The sequence below is a fragment of the Danio rerio genome, chromosome 2 (assembly GCF_049306965.1).
Source record: "Danio rerio strain Tuebingen ecotype United States chromosome 2, GRCz12tu, whole genome shotgun sequence".
In the NCBI taxonomy this organism is placed as follows: Eukaryota; Metazoa; Chordata; class Actinopteri; order Cypriniformes; family Danionidae; genus Danio; species Danio rerio.
Window position 1 is genome coordinate 1,355,001 of NC_133177.1, and position 21,052 is coordinate 1,376,052.

At 35.0% G+C, this 21,052-nt stretch overlaps 2 protein-coding genes across 11 annotated transcripts in view; one reads left to right on the plus strand and one right to left on the minus strand.

Annotated features, from left to right (window-relative positions):
- Window positions 1–7,082, plus strand: part of LOC100331077 (histamine H3 receptor) — a 20,210-nt gene extending 13,128 nt beyond the window's left edge. The window contains exon 3 of the mRNA XM_002667471.7: window positions 831–7,082. Coding sequence (XP_002667517.2) covers window positions 831–1,571 — 741 coding nt within the window. The 3' untranslated portion in view covers window positions 1,572–7,082. The remainder of the gene's footprint in view (window positions 1–830) is intronic.
- The window catches only part of LOC100331149 (oxysterol-binding protein-related protein 1), a 66,277-nt gene that overhangs the window by 43,296 nt on the left and 1,929 nt on the right, over window positions 1–21,052 (minus strand). The window lies entirely within an intron of this gene.

Sequence of the window (21,052 nt, forward strand, 5' to 3'; positions counted from 1 at the left end):
TTTACGAATCGTGTTTTGAATATAAGAATTGGATTTGTGTCTTTACTAATCGCGTTTTGAATTTACGAATTGGATTTGTGTCTTTACTAATCGTGTTTTGAATTTACGAATTGGATTTGTGTCTTTACGAATCGTGTTTTGAACTTACAAATTAGATTTGTGTCTTTACTAATCGTGTTTTGAATTTACGAATTGGATTTGTGTCTTTAAGAATTGTGTTTTGAACTTACAAATTAGATTTGTGTATTTACTAATCGTGTTTTAAATTTATGAATTGGATTTGTGTCTGTATGAATCGTGTTTTGAACTTACGAATCCGATTCTCTAAATGTATTATTTTTGAGACTGATCTGGCTCCATAGTTTGCCCATCTATATCTCAATTCTTCCATGGTCAACACATAACTTAAACTCCTAAACCAGGTTTCAAAAACAGCTGCACAATCTAACTTTCAAGTTTGTCGAATTATTTTCTTTGCTTATATCATGCATAAAGATGTTGCCTGTGGTATATATTTGTCTCCTATTTTTTGCACAATTTTTATGGAGCCAGTTCAGTCTCAAAAATAATACATATACAAAATCCAGTTCATTAAAATTTAAAACACGATTCAAAAATCCACAAAGTGAGTTCACGAATCTTGTGTTTACAAGTTGGATTTTATTTTGTATTATTATTATATTATTATGTATTATTTTTGAGACTGACGTGGCTTCATAAATTTTGCCTCAGGTGATCGTTGGTGTATGTGGTTTTATAACTGTAAACATGCACTTCTGCGTTCATCAAAAAAACCTAATTTTTTTCTTTTGCTTCTTTCCTGATATCAGGTGTCTTATCGCGCCAAACAAGGCATGACGCACTTTGCAGTATTAAAGATCGCAGTGGTCTGGATTCTGGCCTTCCTCCTCTACGGACCGTCCATCTTATTCTGGGAGCAGCTGACAGGCCGGAGCCGCGTGCCGGATGACGAGTGCTTCGCAGAGTTTTACTACACCTGGTATTTCCTCCTCTCAGCTTCAGTGATCGAGTTCTTCGTGCCTTTTTTATCCGTGGCGTTCTTCAACATCAGCATCTACATCAACATCCGCCGGAGGAGACTCGGCAACAGGAGCGAATCTAAATGCCACAACTCTGCGACTCTATACAGAGACAGGACACATATGAGTACCAGAATGTGCTGGAACTCTTTAGCGCTGAAAAATAAAAGCACAACAGATGGAGAAAAGCGCCCGGAAAGCGACGGTCTCTCGATGCGATGTGTTCAGCGCTCACGTTTAAGACAAGACAAGAAGATCGCCAAGTCTTTAGCTATCATCGTGTGTGTGTTTGCGGTGTGCTGGGCGCCGTATACGCTTCTGATGATCGTGCGGGCGGCGTGCAGAGGCGACTGTGTGTCCCAGCATTGGTACGAGGTGACGTTCTGGCTGCTGTGGCTCAACTCCGCCATCAACCCGTTCCTGTACCCGCTGTGCCACAGCAGCTTCCGCAGGGCTTTCTTCAAGATCCTGTGCCCACGGCAGAGCACCACTATTCCCCTGACAGACCACACAGCCAGCACGCACAGATAGGCTGCAATCACCTGCTGAAACTGGTGTGTGTAAAAAAAAAAAGAGGATTTAAGTGCCTGCATTTTTAAAGGAATATTCCAGGTTGCCATTACATTGAATGATTTTTAAACCGAATAGATCTTTGGAAGAAGAGTGCTGCTAATAAAATGATGGATGTTTGACAAATGGACAAAAGCAGGACAGAAATGAGACACGCTGTGATAGCCCCGCCTTGAAGGCCTGATAGCCCCACCTTACCAATAGCTAGTGGCCAATAGCTAGGGACCGATAGCCCCACCTTAAAGAACTGATAGCTCCTCCCAAAAAGGACTGATAGCCCCGACCCAAGGGGCCGATAGCCCTGCCCAAAAGGACCGATAGCACTGCCAAAAGGGAACAATAGCCCCACTCTAAAGGACTGATAGCTCCTCCCTAAAGGACTGATAATCTCACCCTAATGGACTAATTGCTCTATCCTAAAGGATATCAGCTCCACCCTAAAGGACTGACAGCTCCAACCTTAATGATTGATAGCGCCTTCTTGAAGGACTGATAGTCCCACCTTAAAGGACTGATAGCTATTCTCTAAATGACTGATAGCCCTGCCATAAGTTACTGAAAGCTCTTCCCTAATGGGCTGATAGCCCTGCCCTGAATGGCTGATAGCTCTAATAGCCCCTCCCTAAAGGACTGATAGTCCTGCCCCAAAGGATTGATAGCTCCGACCTAAAGGACTGATAGTCTCACCCTAATGGACAGATAGCCCCACCTTAAAGAACTGATAACCCCAACCTAAGGCAACGATAGCCCTGCCCTAAAGGACCGATAGCCTTGCCCTAATGGACTGATAACCCCAACCTAAATGACTGATAGCTTGATCCTAAAGGATGATAGCTCCACCCTAATGGACTAATAGCTCCTCCCTAAAGGACCGATAGTCCCACCTTAATGGACTAATAGCTCCTCCCTAAAGGACCGATAGTCCCACCCTAATGGACTAATAGCTCCTCCCTAAAGGACCGATAGTCCCACCTAAATGGACCAATAGCTCCTCTCTAAAGGACCGATAGTCCCACCTTAATGGACTAATAGCTCCTCCCTAAAGGACCGATAGTCCCACCCTAATGGACTTTTAGCTCCTCCCTAAAGAACCGATAGTCCCACCCTAATGGACTAATAGCTCCGCCCTAAATAACCGATAGTCTTACCCTAATGGACTAATAGCTCCTCCCTATAGGACCGATACTCCCACCCTAATGGACCAATAGCTCCTCCCTAAAGGACCGATAGTCCCACCTTAATGGACTAATAGCTCCTCCCTAAAGGACCGATAGTCCCACCCTAATGGACTAATAGCTCCTCCCTAAAGGACCGATAGTCCCACCTAAATGGACCAATAGCTCCTCTCTAAAGGACCGATAGTCCCACCTTAATGGACTAATAGCTCCTCCCTAAAGGACCGATAGTCCCACCCTAATGGACTTTTAGCTCCTCCCTAAAGAACCGATAGTCCCACCCTAATGGACTAATAGCTCCTCCCTAAATAACCGATAGTCTTACCCTAATGGACTAAAAGCTCCTCCCTATAGGACCGATACTCCCACCCTAATGGACCAATAGCTCCTCCCTATAGGACCGATAGTCCCACCTTAATGGACTAATAGCTCCTCCCTAAAGGACCGATAGTCCCACCCTAATGGACTAATAGCTCCTCCCTAAAGGACCGATAGTCCCACCTAAATGGACCAATAGCTCCTCTCTAAAGGACCGATAGTCCCACCCTAATGGACTAATAGCTCCTCCCTAATGGACCGATAGTCCCACCCTAATGTACTAAAAGCTCCTCCCTAAAGGACCGATAGTCCCACCCTAATGTACTAAAAGCTCCTCCCTAAAGGACCGATAGTCCCACCCTAATGGACTAATAGCTCCTCCCTAAATAACCGATAGTCCCACTCTAATGTACTAAAAGCTCCTCCCTAAAGGACAGATAGTCCCACCCTAATGGACTAATAGCTCCTCCCTATAGTACCGATAGTCCCACCCTAATGGACTAATAGCTCCTCCCTAAAGGACCGATAGTCCCACCTTAATGGACTAATAGCTCCTCCCTAAAAGACCGATAGTCCCACCCTAATGGACTTTTAGCTCCTCCCTAAAGAACCGATAGTCCCACCCTAATGGACTAATAGCTCCTCCCTAAATAACCGATAGTCTTACCCTAATGGACTAATAGCTCCTCCCTATAGGACCGATACTCCCACCCTAATGGACCAATAGCTCCTCCCTATAGGACCGATAGTCCAACCCTAATGGACTAATAGCTCCTCCCTAAAGGACTGATAGTCCCACCCTAATGAACTAATAGCTCCTCCCTAAAAAACTGATAGTGCCACCCTTATGGACTGATAGCTCCTCCCTAAAGGACCGATAGTCCCACCCTAATGGACTTTTAGCTCCTTCCTAAAGAACCGATAGTCCCACGATAATGAACTAATAGCTCCTCCCTAAAGAACTGATAGTCCCACCCTTATGGACTGATAGCTCCACCCTGAAGTACTGATAGCCCCGCCCTGAAGGACTTATAGCTCCTCCCTAAAGGACTGATAGTCCCACCCTAATGGACTAAAAGCTCTATTCTAAAGGATATTAGCTCCGCCCTAAATGACTGATAGCCCTGCCCTAAATTACTGTAAGCTCTGACAGCCCCTCCGTAGAGGACTGTTAGCTCCACCCTAAATGACTAATAGCTCCTTCCTAAGGGAATAGTTCCTCCCTAATAGACTGATAGCTCCACCCTAAAGGACTGATTGCTCCACCCTAAATGACTAATAACTCCGCCCTAAAGGACTGTTAGTCCCGCCTAAATGACTAATAGCTCTGCCCTGAAGAACTGATAGCTTCACCTTATAGCATCGATGGCTCCATCTTAAAGGACTGATAGTTCGACCCTAAATTACTCATATCTCCACCCTAAAGCACCGATAGCCCCACCCTAAAGACATTCCATGTGACCAGAAGTGAAGAAAGATCTTTCCAGTGGGCAGGGCAAGTAATGGTGTTTAATAAAACATTACGAGGCCAAAAACCTTAACATGAGAAGAACATGTCTGCCACTGTTGATCTGTCAACTGAGGGATTAAAGTATTATGGTCCAGTACACTACAAACAAACTTACCATCTTTTGGTTCTTCCGTTAAGGGCAAAAGAAGTTCAAGATGGCTGAATGACGGTATACAGTGTTCGAACTCTCCAACAGCCAGTACACTGCAAGTTGTAAATGTGTCACTATGCTCGCATGTACCCATAAATACAATGATGACTGTCATAAGAATCGCCACCGCATCATCTCTTCCTCTTTAAATTGTGTTCGATTTGCTGCACACAGACACTGAATGGCTCCGCCGCGTGCGCAAACTCGTAGAAAGCGTGATAATGCAGGTGCGGATACATCTGTACAGCTCTGCTACTCCACTCGCCAGTGTGTTCATGTGGCTAGTGTTGTTGATTTGGATGCTGTTTTCATATGAGAAAATGATAATCATAATAAACAATGAGAAATTAATCAGGGGGAGGAAATCGCACCTCAAACAGGACTGAGTTACAGAACACACACCCACTGACTGTGTAATTGCCAAGGACCAATGGCAGCTCAGAGGTGTTTAGGAGCCAAAACAAACTCCTCCCCAAAAGTTTGCTTTTGGTTAACTTTGAAGTGCTGAAACAAACTCAAACGGAACTTTGTTTCGGCAAGATTCACATTATTATTGTTGTAGTTTATTCTTAAAATGCATTGCATGTCATCAAGCCTGCTAACAGCATCTGTGACTTTCTGTTTCACAATAATGGGAACAAAACTTAAACATAATAGGAAGATGTCTGTCACTTTTGATCTGACATAAACGAAGGATAACAGAATTAGAATACACTAACATATTCGTTAATGAACAGTTTACATATGTTGTGATTCGTTTGTTCAGTTAATTCACTGTTGTGAATGGCATTATGGGAACTTAATCTCTACTCTGTCAACATCTGATGTTAAAGACTCAACTCTGCAGTTTAACAAAGTGACTTTTATTGATATTCTAGTAGTTTGAAACAATATATTGTACAAGAAAACATTGACTACTATTATGACCACATCTAAATGTTGACCAAAATATTATATTATCCTTAAACTTCAGAAGAATCATCATAAGAACTTAATGATAATAGATAAATGTGTATTAAACACTTATTCAGCAGTCTACATGTGTATGTTGCCTCATTACAAACATAGCATAGGTTTACATACACTGTTTAAAAAGACAAATAACCATTTTAAAAGAATTTAGACGTTAATGTGACTAAACTTTTTCTCTTTTAGGTAAGTGAGGATGATCACATGTGTTTCTGTTCTGCTTAATAGCAGAATAATGAGAGAGAGATTTGTTGAGAAGCTGTTATAACTCTTCTTAATAGTCAAGTTTACACACAGTAAGATTATTCTGCCTCTGAAATACCTCAGATGATGATGTCAGGGTTTTGGAAGTTTCTGATTGGCTAATTGACAACATTTGAGTTAATGTGAGGCACAACTGTAGAATAGTATTGAAGGAAAAGCTCAAACACACTGCTTCCTTCTGTGACAACATGGGGAAATCAACAAGCCAGAATCAACAACAAAGCCAGATTACAATTAGCTGAATGACACTGGGAAAAGAGTAATATTGGAGACATGTGCTGTGCTCTGATGGAGCTAAGATTGAACTGTTTGGCCATAATGAGCAGTGTTACATTTGGAGGACAAAGGGGAAAGCGCACAAGCCTAGAACACAATCCCAACTGTGCAGTATGGGGGCGGCAGCATCATGTTGTGGGGCTGTTCTGCTGCAGGAGGGACTGGTCCACTTCACAGCATAGATGGCATCATGAAGAAAGAACATTATGGAGAAATGCTGAAGCAACATCTCAAGACATCAGCCAGGACATTATAACTTGCCCACAAATGGGTCTTCTGAACAGACCATGACCCTAAGCACACTGCCAAATGTGCTTTAAGGACAACAGGGTGAATGTTTTGGAGTGGCCATCACAAAGCCCTAATCTCAATCCTATAGAACATTTGTGGGCGGAGTTGAAAAAGCTTGTGCGAGCAAGACAAATCTGACTCAGTTACAGCAATTCTGTCAGGAGGAATGGGCCAACATTCCTGCAAACTATTGTGAGAAGCTTGTGGAAAGAGACCCAAAACATTTGACCAAAGTTCTACAGTTTAAAAGCAAAGCTAAAACATACCAAGGAAATGTGTGTAAACCTTTGACTGTCTAGAAATTCATAAAAAAATGCTCTCATTATTCTGGCATTTAGCAAATGTAAATGATTTAGGTAATCCTAACAGACCTAAAATAGTAAACGTTCAGCTTGATTTACCAGCAGACATGTTCTTTTTTTAGAGTGTATGTACACATCTGCTTGCAACTGTACTCCGCAAACTTTACAATATACACGTTAAAATAATACAAAAAATACATTTAACATTAGACACTGTTTATGGTTGTGTTGAATAATTGTCCTATATTTCCTATATTCAGCATTATTCTGACATGCTGTTGTAACGGAGGCCAACTAGCGAAGTGCTGTGCAGGTAAACCTCACTCCTATGACCTCTAAAGGTGCTTCAGCAATAGACGCTAAAGGTAATGGTCTTGAGTCTCCTTGATAGAGCAACTGACTCTGATACAAAGAATCGCCGGTTCGATCCTAACTCAGACCCGGTTGGGTGCAGTAGAGTAGGACTTGTGGGTTAGAAAATGCATTACAATAAATCACTGTACCAGGTAACACAGAGGCACATTAGGTAGTACTGTCGCCTCACAGCAAGAAGCTCGCTGGTTCAAGCCTCTGCTGGGTCAGTTGGTGTTTCTGTATGGAGTTTGCATTTGTGTGGGTTTCCTCCAGGTGCTCCAGTTTCCTTCACAGTCCAAACACATGCGCTATAGTGGGTAGGCTAAATTGTCCGTAGTGTATAAGTGTGAATGTCAGTGTATGGATGTTTCCCAGAGATGGGTTGCGGCTGGAAGGGCATCCGCAGTGTAAAACATATGCTGGATAAGTTGGAGGTTCATTCTGCTGTGGCGAACCCAGATTAATAAAGGGACTAAGCCGAAAAGAAAATGAATGAATGAAATCACTGTAGCAATGGTGGTTAAATCTAATGATCAACAGAAAGCTTTTATCAGATGAAACTGTGCGCCTTATTGCAATACTTTGTTGTGAAATCATTAGCCTTAACAACGTCACCATTGCAGGTCTCCCTGTATTTAGCGTTGCATTTAGGTTTCGGTCTAATTTTCACAACATTCGAATTACAAATGAAGGAAATTGTTCTGCTAACCCGAACAGCAAATTAAAATTAATCAGCACTCTTCTTTTACAATCATTCCTGTGATAAAAGGCTTTAAATGATGGTCCACCTGCAGCTCCTCATGCAAATACACACACACACACAAATATATATATATATATATTTATATATATATACAAAAAAAAAGCTGATTAAAGCTGATTTTCTCAATATTCAGATGTTTTTGAACCCTAAAAAAAGAAAAACATTTTATGGAGTGCAAATATTGTTATTTTATGCCAAAAATCAAGCAAAGATAATGTTAGATTCAGGCATCGTGTAAATTTCCAACTGTAAATATATCAACACTTATTTTTAATTAATAATATGCATTGCTAAGATGTTAATTTGCACACAAAAAAATAATAAAACTGACTTTCTCAATTTTTAGATATATTTTTGAACCCTCAGATTCCAGATGTGCAAATAGTCGTATTTCTCCCAAATAATGTCCAATCCAAATAAAAGCTTGTTTTTATCCCATTCTCTGTGGTCCAGGGTCACATATATTGACTCAGAGAAGTGTTCTGTCTCTCATGATTGTCTGATTGTCCTGTCAGTGTGATCAATCGTTCACACTTCTCTCAATCACGGCTCAAGAAGAGAGAATAATTACAGAGAAAACAAGTCGGCCACTCAGACATCATCACCGCCAGTCACATATGAAGCAAAATGATGAAATGAGAGAGCCGCTCATTAGCACCGCACTCAGCTTGATTAAATTAAAGGCCTACAAAAACATCAGACACATTTCCAGCAAGTTCCAGATCGTAACCAAGCTGAAGTTTCATGATGCGTCTCATTCAGATTCTGTCCATATATAGCTCATGCCTGCTTATATAAAGACAAAAATAACAGTCTGTTTTCCATATTCTGTAATAATAATAATATTATTATTAAATTTTATTTATATTGCGCTTTTCTCAGACTCAAAGCACTAACAAGAGCATCAGAACACAGGAGATTTCGCACCTGCATAAAAGAAGTTAAAAGAGAATCATCAAGCGTTAACGTGAGATTACCACATCTGTTAACAGTGTGCCAACGAGTGAAATCTCAGTCTTGGAGCTATGTATTTTGAGAATTTGTGTCGACAATGAGGCAGATAGATTCGGAGTTGTACTAATATAAATCTGTGTCGTCAGCATATGATAATTAATACCATATTTTGTAGAATTTTGTGATTCATGTTTTAATTTTTATTTATTTCTGCTTTTGAATTGCATTTTGGGATGTTGATCTTTCTTAAAACAACTCTTAACCTTGTAAAGTTGTAAAAAAGTGACTTTTATGAACATTTGTAATAGTCTGCACTGCCATATTGTGTGTGTTGGTGTTGTATATTACGCTACAAACACCTTGTAATAAACTGCAGCACATTTTCTGTTATTTTACAGACTTATTTCTCTAGATATTATTTCCTTTTACATTATATTATTATTTTAAATGACTAAAATGTCAATGAAAGTCACTTTGTAAAACTGTGGAGTTGAATTTTCAACATCAAAAGTGCACAGAGCAGAGATCAACATCCCATAATGCAACTCAAAGCCATTAGATACTAGAAAAATACGTGATGTTGTTGTTGTTGAGTTTTGTGATAACGATATTGCTCACACTGTAAAAAGTGAAAACTTAAACAAATGACTTCGACTTGTTACAATTAAATGAATTAAGTTTGAGAAACTTAACTCATAACAGTTTTCAGTAATAAATTTAGTTATTTTAGGTGTTTTATATTTTAGGTTTTAGTAATTTATATTCAAAAACAGGAATGGAACAGTGCATACAGTACAGTCATTCCATATAATATTGTAAATATAATAATAACAGTAAAAAGTACCTTTATTGCAGTACAAATAATCCCCTTCCCTTGTTAATATAAAAACAATACTTTAGTGTTTTGTGGCAAATACACATATTGCTTATTACTGATAGTGTACGATATTTATACTTTCCATAAATAACTTACTAAAACCTGTTACACCTTAAATAACTAACTTAATTTATTACTGAAAACTGTTATGAATTAAATTTGTCAAACTTAATTCATTTAATTGTAACAAGACAAAGTACTGTAATTTGTTTAAGTACATTTCCTTTAAAAAAAATATTTTTCTTTTTTTTTTTTTTTAAATATTGTTCTTTTGTTTTAACAACAATGTATATTTGATGATCTTATTAATTCTAATTCAGAGGTGTAAACATTAAGGGCTCTAAGTTAAGGATCTAGGCGCAAAGTCTAAAGCTCATCACGGTGCAAAAGCATTAAGAGCGTGTCCGAATTCATTTTTGCTATACGCTCTCTATAATTATAAACAGTTGCATGGCTGTGAAATTGTTCAAGTGCTGTTAAATGGAGAGAATAATTCTTCAACATAATAGTTTTAATAATGAATTTCCAATAATAATGCATTTTACAAGATATTATTCAGCTTAAAGCGCAATTTAAAGGTTTTACTTGGTTAATAATAGGTTACCTAATTGTATAGCAGTTTGTCCTGCAGACAATTAAAACAACACTGACCTTTGCTAATTATTCATTCATTTATTCATTCATTCACTCACTCCAGCCTAACTAAAAAGAAATAAGACTTTCTTCACAAGAAAAACATAATAGGAAACACCGTCAAAAATGTCCTTGCTCTGTTAAACAGCACTTGGGAAATGTATTAATATATACAGACAGCAAACCACCCTGAAGTTAATAAATATTCAGCATATTTCACTGTGTTTCCCAGGGATGGGTTGCGGCTGGAAGGGCTTGCTGGATAAGTTGGCGGTTCATTCCGCTGTGGCGACCCCGGATTAATAAAGGGATTAAGCCGACAAGAAAATGAATGAATGAATATTTCACTGCGTTTGTAGTATGTTCTCATGAGATGCTGCTAAATATAATATATAGCGATCATGTGTATTTTGCTTTGGTCTTCAGCATTTTTTAACCCCTATACTTCCACAGAACACTATTTTTCCTTTTTTTAAACAAAAGTAGCATGTGTATTTTACTATACGTGTGTGTTTGAAAAGTATTTTATAATGTTTTCCTTTTTGACGAGCATCAAAATAATGATCAATCCAGTGTTTCATTTATACTCATCATTCAGCAATGAAGCCACTTCTGATATGTCTTAGCCATCTTCAAAAAAGTACACAAGTGATTTTGATATTGTACAAAACTTGCATACATATTATCGCTATATACGCATTTTAAATCAATGCTCAAGCCTCCGAACTATAAATGTGACACAAATGGGAAATTTGTAATGGTGTTAAATTATTTTACCATTTAAAATCAGTGCATCTCATAAACTCCTGTTTGCCAAACTGTCATGTGTGTGTGTGTGTGTGTGTGTGTGTGTGTGTGTGTGTGTGTGTGTGTGTGTGTGTGTATTGAGGCTGAATATGACAAATTAATGAACATATATGACAATAAAGAGTGTGAGCTCTAAATGTCAGACTTGTGTGTTGTCAACGGGAGACTGAAAGAGAAAACAAACTAATGCAATAAGATTATAATATACCAAATTAACACTTACTGTAAACTTTACTACTGCTCTGTGTTATATTTGAAAACATAACATTTATAAAGATGACATGACAAATGTTAAAAACATTCATTGAAAATGTGATTAAAATGTTAAATAGATGAACAAACTAGCATTAATCCTGTGTGCAGTTAGATCTTCTGTGCTGGCTGAATGTGTCCAGTAGATGTCCCTGTTGATCTTTCTCTTGAATGCATTTTGTTTCACACACACGCATATGTTTTTAATATATTTATATATGTATGTGAGCAATTCCAGCGTTTTGGATGTGACGTTTGCAGTAAAAACTCAAAACATAAATTCTTATAAAAAGCTTAACATTATATTTTGTTTATATTTTCCAGAATGATCACAAGTCTGCGGGTTTAGTGTGCAGCAAGCTTTGTAAAAATGAATTGTGAATTAAACTGCACAACCCCAAAAAATAACAATGAACAAAAAGATGAGCGACGGCTCTGTATAAGACAACAATTATTGATTTTTTTTATTTCATATTTATGCATTTATGAGGAAAGTGTCGTTATGGATGTGACGGATGTGAAATTGATTGGTAAATCAAATATAACAGTTTGAAAACATTGACAGACACATTTTTGAGTATTTCTAAACTACTGTAAAATACTTGATTACTCAAAAAACAGTAACTGTTTCCGTATTTTGGTGAAAACTTATTTTTTTATGGCAAGGTTGATATTTGCACTGAATTGCTCACATACACATATAGTTGAAGTCAGAATTATTTTAGCCCCTTTGATTTTTTTTTTTCTTCTTTTTTAAATATTTCCCAAATTAAGCAGAGCAAGGATTTTTTCACAGTGTGTCAGATAATATTTTTTCTTCTGGAGAAAGTCTTATTTGTTTTATTTCGATGAGAATAAGAGCAGTTTTAAATTTTTTTAAACACCATTTTAAGGTCAAAATTATTAGCCCCTTTAAGCTATTTTTTTTCGATAGTCTACAGAACAAACCATCATTATACAATAACTTGCCTAATTACCCTAACCAGCCTAGATACCCTAATTAACCCAGTGACGCCTTTAAATATCACGTTAAGCTGTGTAGAAGTGTCTTGAAAAATATCTAGTCTAACATTATGTGCTGTCATCATGACAAAGAGAAAATAAATCAGTTATTAGAAATGAGTTATTCTCCCCCCGTTACACCACATCCCAAAGCTGCTCTATTGGATTGAGCTCTGGTGACTGTGGAGGCCATTTGAGTACAGTGAATTCATCGTCATGTTCACCAGTCTGAGATGATTGAGCTTTATGACATGCTGCGTTATCCTGCTTGAAGTAGCCATCAGAAGATGGAGACACTGTGCTCATAAAGGGATGGACATGGTCAGCAGCAATACTCAGGTAGGCAATATATATATATAACTGAAACAAACAGTCATCATAATAACATTATAATCTCTATTGGAATAAACAAACCATCTAATATTCTTTCAAATGAACTAAAATAACAGAGAAATACTGTTGCATTGTATGAAGTACGTTTGTAAGGTTTTTTATTTATTTTAAGTGTGTTTTAATTATCCTTTTTATGCCTAAAACACTTGTTTTTTTATGCTGAGTTAAAGATTTACATACATGCTACAGTGGATGCATTACCTGTATGCTTCAAATCTATATGTTAAATTCTAATAGCACTATGACACTGTGCATTCACTTTCAATACAACACTGACTGCCATTGAAAAGTGCATTTTAGCCGATCAGTTTTGAGATAACCATGAAAAACTAAGATTATAAACTCACCACTTGTTTGCGAAAACAAAACCAGTGCAATTAAATAAAGAAACTGTTAGAGTAATTTCCGAGTCTTCTCTAATATCATTCCTCCAGTGGCTCCCTGAGGAACATCTAAGAAGTGTTAATGACATGAAACGTACAGACAGAATAATGTGACACGCTTACACGACGCAACACGTCCCATAAATACCCCACAACACATTATTCTTTATGCTCATCTCCATTTTAATGACACGAGAGCTTGGAAAGATGCCTTCCGTATTTAATTACGCCTGCTTTTCTTTCTTTAAACCAAGAGCACAATAAAAGATAAATAGAAAAGATTACAACAAACAGAGGCTGCGCTTGCTTGGCATGAACAATACGTGGTTTAAACAATAAACTGTTTGTAATTAACTAAACTGAGCATTTTGGGGACATAAATTTACTGAAGAATTAAAGAATAAAGGTAATGCTTTATTTTGAGGTGTCTGTGTTACACATGTAGTACAATTAATTGCATGCAACTATCCTGGCATTCTAACACTAACAGTTACTTAATGTATAATTAATACTACTCAGAAGGTAAATTAACAGTTGCACTGTAATAAAGACACCTTAAAATAAACTATTTGGGGTTGTGAATTGCATTATGGGATGTTGATCTCTGCTCTGTCCACTTTTGATGTTGAAAATTCAACTCTACAGTTTAACAAAGTGACTTTCATTGACATTTTAGTCGTTTCACATAATAATAAGATGTGTAAAAAATAAATAATATATAGAAACATAAGTCTGTACATTAACAGAACATTTACTGGCAGTTTATTACAAGGTTTTTGTAGCGTAATACATAATACCAACAATACAAAAGCAGAAATAAATGAGGGAAAAATAAAATCACAAATAAAAAAAAATACATAAAACTATATTACAGATTTTTAACAGTGTAGAAAGCTATATATATATATATATATATATATATATATATATATATATATATATATATATATATATACACACACACACACACACACAAATAATTACTATAGGATCCTTTATAATATTATATTTGTGCATATGCATTAGTTTAATCAGTACTGAAGCCAAATCTGGAGCTTATCTAACAAAATAACCTACAATAATGCTTAAAAAGTTAGAAAAATATTACATAACATTTTTTTAAATAGCAAAAAATCAAGAGAAACAAAAAAATGTATACAATTTTGTTGAAATGTTGTAGTTTGTAATTTATGTGCAATATTATGCATGAATTGAAATGTATTACCTTTCCCATTTCAAATATGTTTCGTGATTAAAATATTATATTTACCATATCTATATTTACCCATATTCACTGAGAAATAATGATGATAATAATAATTATAATAATGATAATATTAATTTTCAAAATGGGGTGAACTCACTAATCATAATAATTAGGCTGGAAAATTCAATAATAATGTCAGGATATTAATCAATTTAAAAAGTTGTATAAATAAATATTATTAAAGGAATATAATGATGAATAGAGGCGACTGAAAAGAATAAAACGAGAAAGGTATGATGAAATATTAATAATGGCTGTTTGCAATACTATGTATTTTGTAGGTCTACGTTATAAAATGTAAATGTACAAACGGAATCAAACAAATAGTACGTCAAACATGCCAAAAGGATAAAATACGTCTCATGCAAAGCTCATGTAAATAGAAGAGATAAGTAAAAGAATTAATAAGTTTAAGTAATAGATGAATGATGTGTGTGGTAATGCAGCCTGATCTCTCGAGAAAATGAAAGTTTTGTAGCTAATTCGTACGAACTCATACAAGTTCAGTTGTACGAAATTGTACGATTTTAGAAAGGAGGCGTGGCACCTAACCCCACCCCTAAACCAAATTGTCATTGGGGGATGAGCAAATCGTACTAAATTGTACGAATTACATTATACGAATTCATACGAATTAGCCACTAAATCAAAAAGTTACGAATTGGCGTGAGATTGTGTTGGGTAATGGGGTAGGGAAAATAATAAGCTTGTGCTTCATCCCGCTTCATTTCGACCATGCTAAAATGTATCTTTATTTATTTATTTATTTTTTTGTTAAATAATTTTTATGCTTATGTTTGAAAATAAATTAATTAATCAAATCAAATCCAATCAAACCAAATAGGTTTATTAAGCAAGTGATTGTATAACAGTGGTTTGGTCTGTAGACAATCCAAAGCAAACTAATTTAGTCGTATGAAATTGTTCGATTTTAAAAAGAAGGCGTGGCACTTAACCCCACCCCTAAACCCAATCGTCATTGGGGGATGAGCAAATCGTACTAAAATGTATAAATTAGATCGTACGAATTCATACGAATTAGCCACTAAAGCAAAAAGTTACGAATTGCCGTGAGATTGTGTTGGGTAATGGGGTAGGGAAAATAATAAGCTTGTGCTTCATCCCGCTTCATTTCGACCATGCTGAAATGTGTTTTTATTTTTTTGTAAAGAATTTTTATGCTTTAGTTTGAAATAAATAAATTATTTAAATCAAATAGGGTAATAAGGCAAGTCATTGCATAACAGTGCTTTGGTCTGGAGACAATCCAAAACAAATATGCTTAAGGGGGCTAATAATATTGACCTTAAAATAGTTTTTAAAAAATTAAGAACTGCTTTTATTCCAGCCAAAATAAAACAAATAAGACTTTCTCCAGAAGAAAAAATATTATAGAAAATACTGTGAAAAACTGCTGAATCTGTTCAACATCATTTGGAGAATATTTGAAAGTAGGGGAATCATTTGGACTCTTTTATTTTTATTTTTTCTGTCACAAAAAACAAATTCCTTATACGTTTAAACATACCTAAACACGCTTTCTTGTTCTGATTTTGGACGAACTTCTGCTCCGACTAAATGTCCATGAGTAAATCACATGTGTCCAATACAACTTTCAACCCTTACATGAACTCATTTGTGCACATCTACAGTCCAGAACCGATGGGCTCCTATAGCCTCAGTGAGTCTTTAAACCAGTGGACATGCATACAGTATCTGTGATTTAATTAATGTGCTTGATGAGGCAGTGTGCTTTTGGCAGACATGGCGATCCGAATATCTCATTCAAGCTGCTGCCAACATCAGCTGCCAAACTCCATTTCTTTTTAATGCTTAAACTGGGACAGACCAACAATTATGCATTTGCACAGAGAGATTGCAAAATAAATATGAAGAGAAACTACACTGTAAAAAGCCTTCAGTTATTTTAACTAATAAAAGAATGTGAGTAAATACATCACCTTCAAAGCAACAAGTACACTCAAAACAATTATTACCGCTGCTTGCTTAAACTAAATGAGCTGAAACAGCACAATTCAAGTAATTTCTTTGGCCAATCTCTTTGCTTTATGTCCAGTCCACTTAAATTTGTAAACCATTAAGTTAACTTAAGCGTTTTGTGTTGGGACAATATAAAGGAATTGTGTTGGTCCAACTACCTGCCTGGTAGACTTTCATGTAATGCTTTGAGTTCTGAGATTACCACCTTGCAGAAGCACCTATACTTTGGGTGTTGGCAGTTTAATTAGCCAAAATGCAGTTTGCTGCTTTGCTCAGTAGCTATAACTGTCCTAAAATTAGTTCTGAGATCAGTCTCAATCAACTGTACATGTAACTCATGAAATCTGCTTAAAATAGTTCATGTAACCTCAGATAAAACTTCGAAGAGACTTCGAAATGTAAGACACATAATAGACATGCATGATATGATGGAGCCAGATCAGTCTCAGAAATAAAACATTTAAATATAAAATCCAATTTATAAACATATGATTCGTGAACTCACTTTGCTTTGAATTTACGAATTGGATTTGTTTATTTTTGAATTAACAACTTAGGTTTTGAATTTACGAATTGGATTTGTGTATTTATGAATCGTGTTTTTAATTTACGAATTGGATTTGTGTATTTATGAATCGCGTTTTGAATTTACGAATTGGATTTGTGTATTTATGAATCGTGTTTTTAATTTACGAATTGGATTTGTGTATTTATGAATCGTGTTTTAAATTTACGAATTAGATTTGTGTAATTATGAAACGTGTTTTTAATTTACGAATTGGATTTGTGTATTTATGAATCGTCTTTTGAATTTATTAATTGGATTTGTGTAATTATGAATCGTGTTTTTAATTTACGAATTGGATTTGTGTATTTATGAATCGTGTTTTTAATTTACGAATTGGATTTGTGTATTTATGAATCGTGTTTTTAATTTACGAATTGGATTTGTGTATTTATGAATCGTGTTTTAAATTTATGAATTGGATTTGTGTAATTATGAATCGTGTTTAGAATTTACGAATTGGATTTGTGTATTTATGAATCGTGTTTTGAATTTACGAATTGGATCTGTGTATTAATGAATCGTGTTTAGAATTTACGAATTGGATGTGTATTTATGAATCGTGTTTTGAATTTACGAACTGGATTTGTGCACTTACAAATCGTATTTTAAATTTACAAATTGGATGTGTATTTTTTTTACTTTATGGAATTACGAATTGGATTTGTGTATTTAAGAATAGTGTTTTGAATTTACGAATTGGATTTGTCTATTTATGAATCGTGTTTTGAATTTACGAATTAGATTTCTGTATTTTTTATCTTTTTGGAATTTACGAATTGGATTTGTGTATTTTTGAATTGTGTTTTGAATTTACGAATTGGATTTGTGTAATTATGAATCGTGTTTTGAATTTACGAATTGGATTTGTGTAATTATGAATCGTGTTTTTAATTTACGAATTGGATTTGTGTATTTATGAATCGTCTTTTGAATTTATTAATTGGATTTGTGTAATTATGAATCGTGTTTTTAATTTACGAATTGGATTTGTGTATTTATGAATCGTGTTTTTAATTTACGAATTGGATTTGTGTATTTATGAATCGTGTTTTTAATTTACGAATTGGATTTGTGTATTTATGAATCGTGTTTTTAATTTATGAATTGGATTTGTGTATTTATGAATAGTGTTTTGAATTTATTAAATTGATTTGTGTATTTATGAATCGTGTTTTTAATTTACGAATTGGATTTGTGTATTTATGAATCGTGTTTTAAATTTATGAATTGGATTTGTGTAATTATGAATCGTGTTTAGAATTTACGAATTGGATTTGTGTATTTATGAATCGTGTTTTGAATTTACGAATTGGATCTGTGTATTAATGAATCGTGTTTAGAATTTACGAATTGGATGTGTATTTATGAATCGTGTTTTGAATTTACGAACTGGATTTGTGCACTTACAAATCGTATTTTAAATTTACAAATTGGATGTGTATTTTTTTTACTTTATGGAATTACGAATTGGATTTGTGTATTTAAGAATAGTGTTTTGAATTTACGAATTGGATTTGTCTATTTATGAATCGTGTTTTGAATTTACGAATTAGATTTCTGTATTTTTTATCTTTTTGGAATTTACGAATTGGATTTGTGTATTTTTGAATTGTGTTTTGAACTTACGAATTGGATTTTGCAAATGTATCATTTTTGAGACTGGTCTGACTTTATAGATATTATCAGACCTTTTAGTTCGAGTTAAATAAAAATCCACATGCATTTAAACTTTTACTTGATGAAATCATGTTGGACCAACTCAATTGCGTTTATTTTGTAAATAGCTTATTTAGTTGGTACTAAACAATCAAAATTGAATCAATAAATTGAGTGCTGAATTTATTTTTGAGTGTAGACTTTACTTTAAAAACACAATTAAGCCGTTTTAACTTTGAACTGTAAATTTAATGCCACTTAATTTTTTAATTATACATTGAGTTAATTTTTTTGTTAATTTCAAGACAGAGTCAAATGCAGGTGACTCTAAAATGTTTTGTGCTCAGATCTTTTGTTTCATGAGACAGTCAAAAATGCATTTGCTTTTAAATTGCATAGTCACTCGTGTGGTCAAATGCATGAGAATAAAGCCACAACAGAACATTACAAGATACGCTGAGAGAAACCACACCAAATCAATGCATTCTTAATTTATTATGTTTTATTAAAACACACAGACATTATAACTAAAATTAGGGCTAATAATAATAATAATAATCAAATATTTTTTCCTGTAACCACTGACTTAACTTGAAAAATAAAAACAAATACTATGGAAGTCATTGGTTACAGGTTTCCAACATTCTTCAAAACGTCTTCTTTTGAATTTAACAAAAGAAAAAAACTCTAGTAAAGGGTGAGTAAATCATGATTGTTTGGGTGAACTGTCCCTTTAACAAATCTGAATACCAGTAGTCAAAAGAGATGCACTTATTGCATATTAATATCAGACGTAAACACGACATGTGATAATAATAATAATAATAATAATAATAATAATAATAAACTTGAATTGTAGGAAAAACAAACTCTATGGAAGTCAATGGTTACCAGTTGCCAACATTCTTCAAAATGTCTTCTTGTGCTCAACAGTAGGAAAAAAACTTATAAAGGTTTAATGCTTTTTGCGTGAACTATCCCTTAAAACAAATGTGAACACCAGTAGAGATGCATATTAACACCAGACATGAGCAAGGCATGTGATGATTAAAAAATAAATAAATAAATAATAATAAATTATATATATATATATATATATATATAGTCCCCTTTTATATAGTCCAGACATATTCTTACATCCTTTTGTCTTTAATTAAATTCTTTTACCTGATATTTTAACTTTCCAACAATGTAATAACCAAATTATTCTTGTGGTATGGAACAACACTAGAATGAATAACATTTTTTGGGTCAGCTGTTGCTTTTAAATGAGGCCAGAGAGTTTTTAGGTCCGCAGGGCAGCCCGGGGTTGGGCGTTTTGCTGTTGGGCAGCAGCGTTAGAGATTTCAACACAAGAATGAAGAATCCAGCAAATACGGACAGATTATTAGCATATGTGCCACAGGTGATGAAGGAGGAAACACAACATAAAGATTTACAGCATTCACTGAGTCACGTTCAGACAGAGAGACATTTTATCAGTGTGTAGGTTTGAGGACAGCATGCAACAGTGTCAAGGAGAAGGTTATTTACATTTATTTTCCTGCTGCTGTAATCTAAAGAGACTCTCAGTGCAATTAAAGAACACGTTATAATCCATGTGTGTGTGTCTGTGTGTGTGTGTGTGTGTGTCCATTGGGAATTGCTCTCTACTAGGTTCTGAGCTAGTGCATGCAGGAATCATGTGAGCCGTCTTTAATCCCATTGGTGGTATTGTATGTTAAACATACACACACAATAAATCACAATAAAGTTTATGAACTATTACTACTATATTACCATTATTTATTATGTAAAACTATTAACTGCTTGTGACCTTTTGATTTTATTCAGTCTGTCAGTATATTTAAATGTATATTTTCAGATTCCTTAAAAGATTTAATCATTTAAAATAAGATGAATATGGTATAAATATATCCATAGAATATCCAATTAGGTAAATTCTATGAAATTGTTTTACTTAATATTGACGCAACTTCATACTCCTCATACAATGCTTTTTAAATTATTAAGAAAGATTTAAAACTCATAAGATTTATTGATATTATTACATAATTCTTGTTCCTATTGGTTTAATTTATGTTTAACTAACAAATATTAAATCGCATAATTACTCAGCAGAATCATCTAAACAAATAATTCTTTAAAGCAATGTTTTTAAACATGACAGAAACATAAATACTTGTGTTAAATAGCTATCACAGGGTCTGACTAATGGTAAAGCTGGTTTTATATTTGCACATTCGTTCAGTGACAACTTGTGACACGCTCCCTAT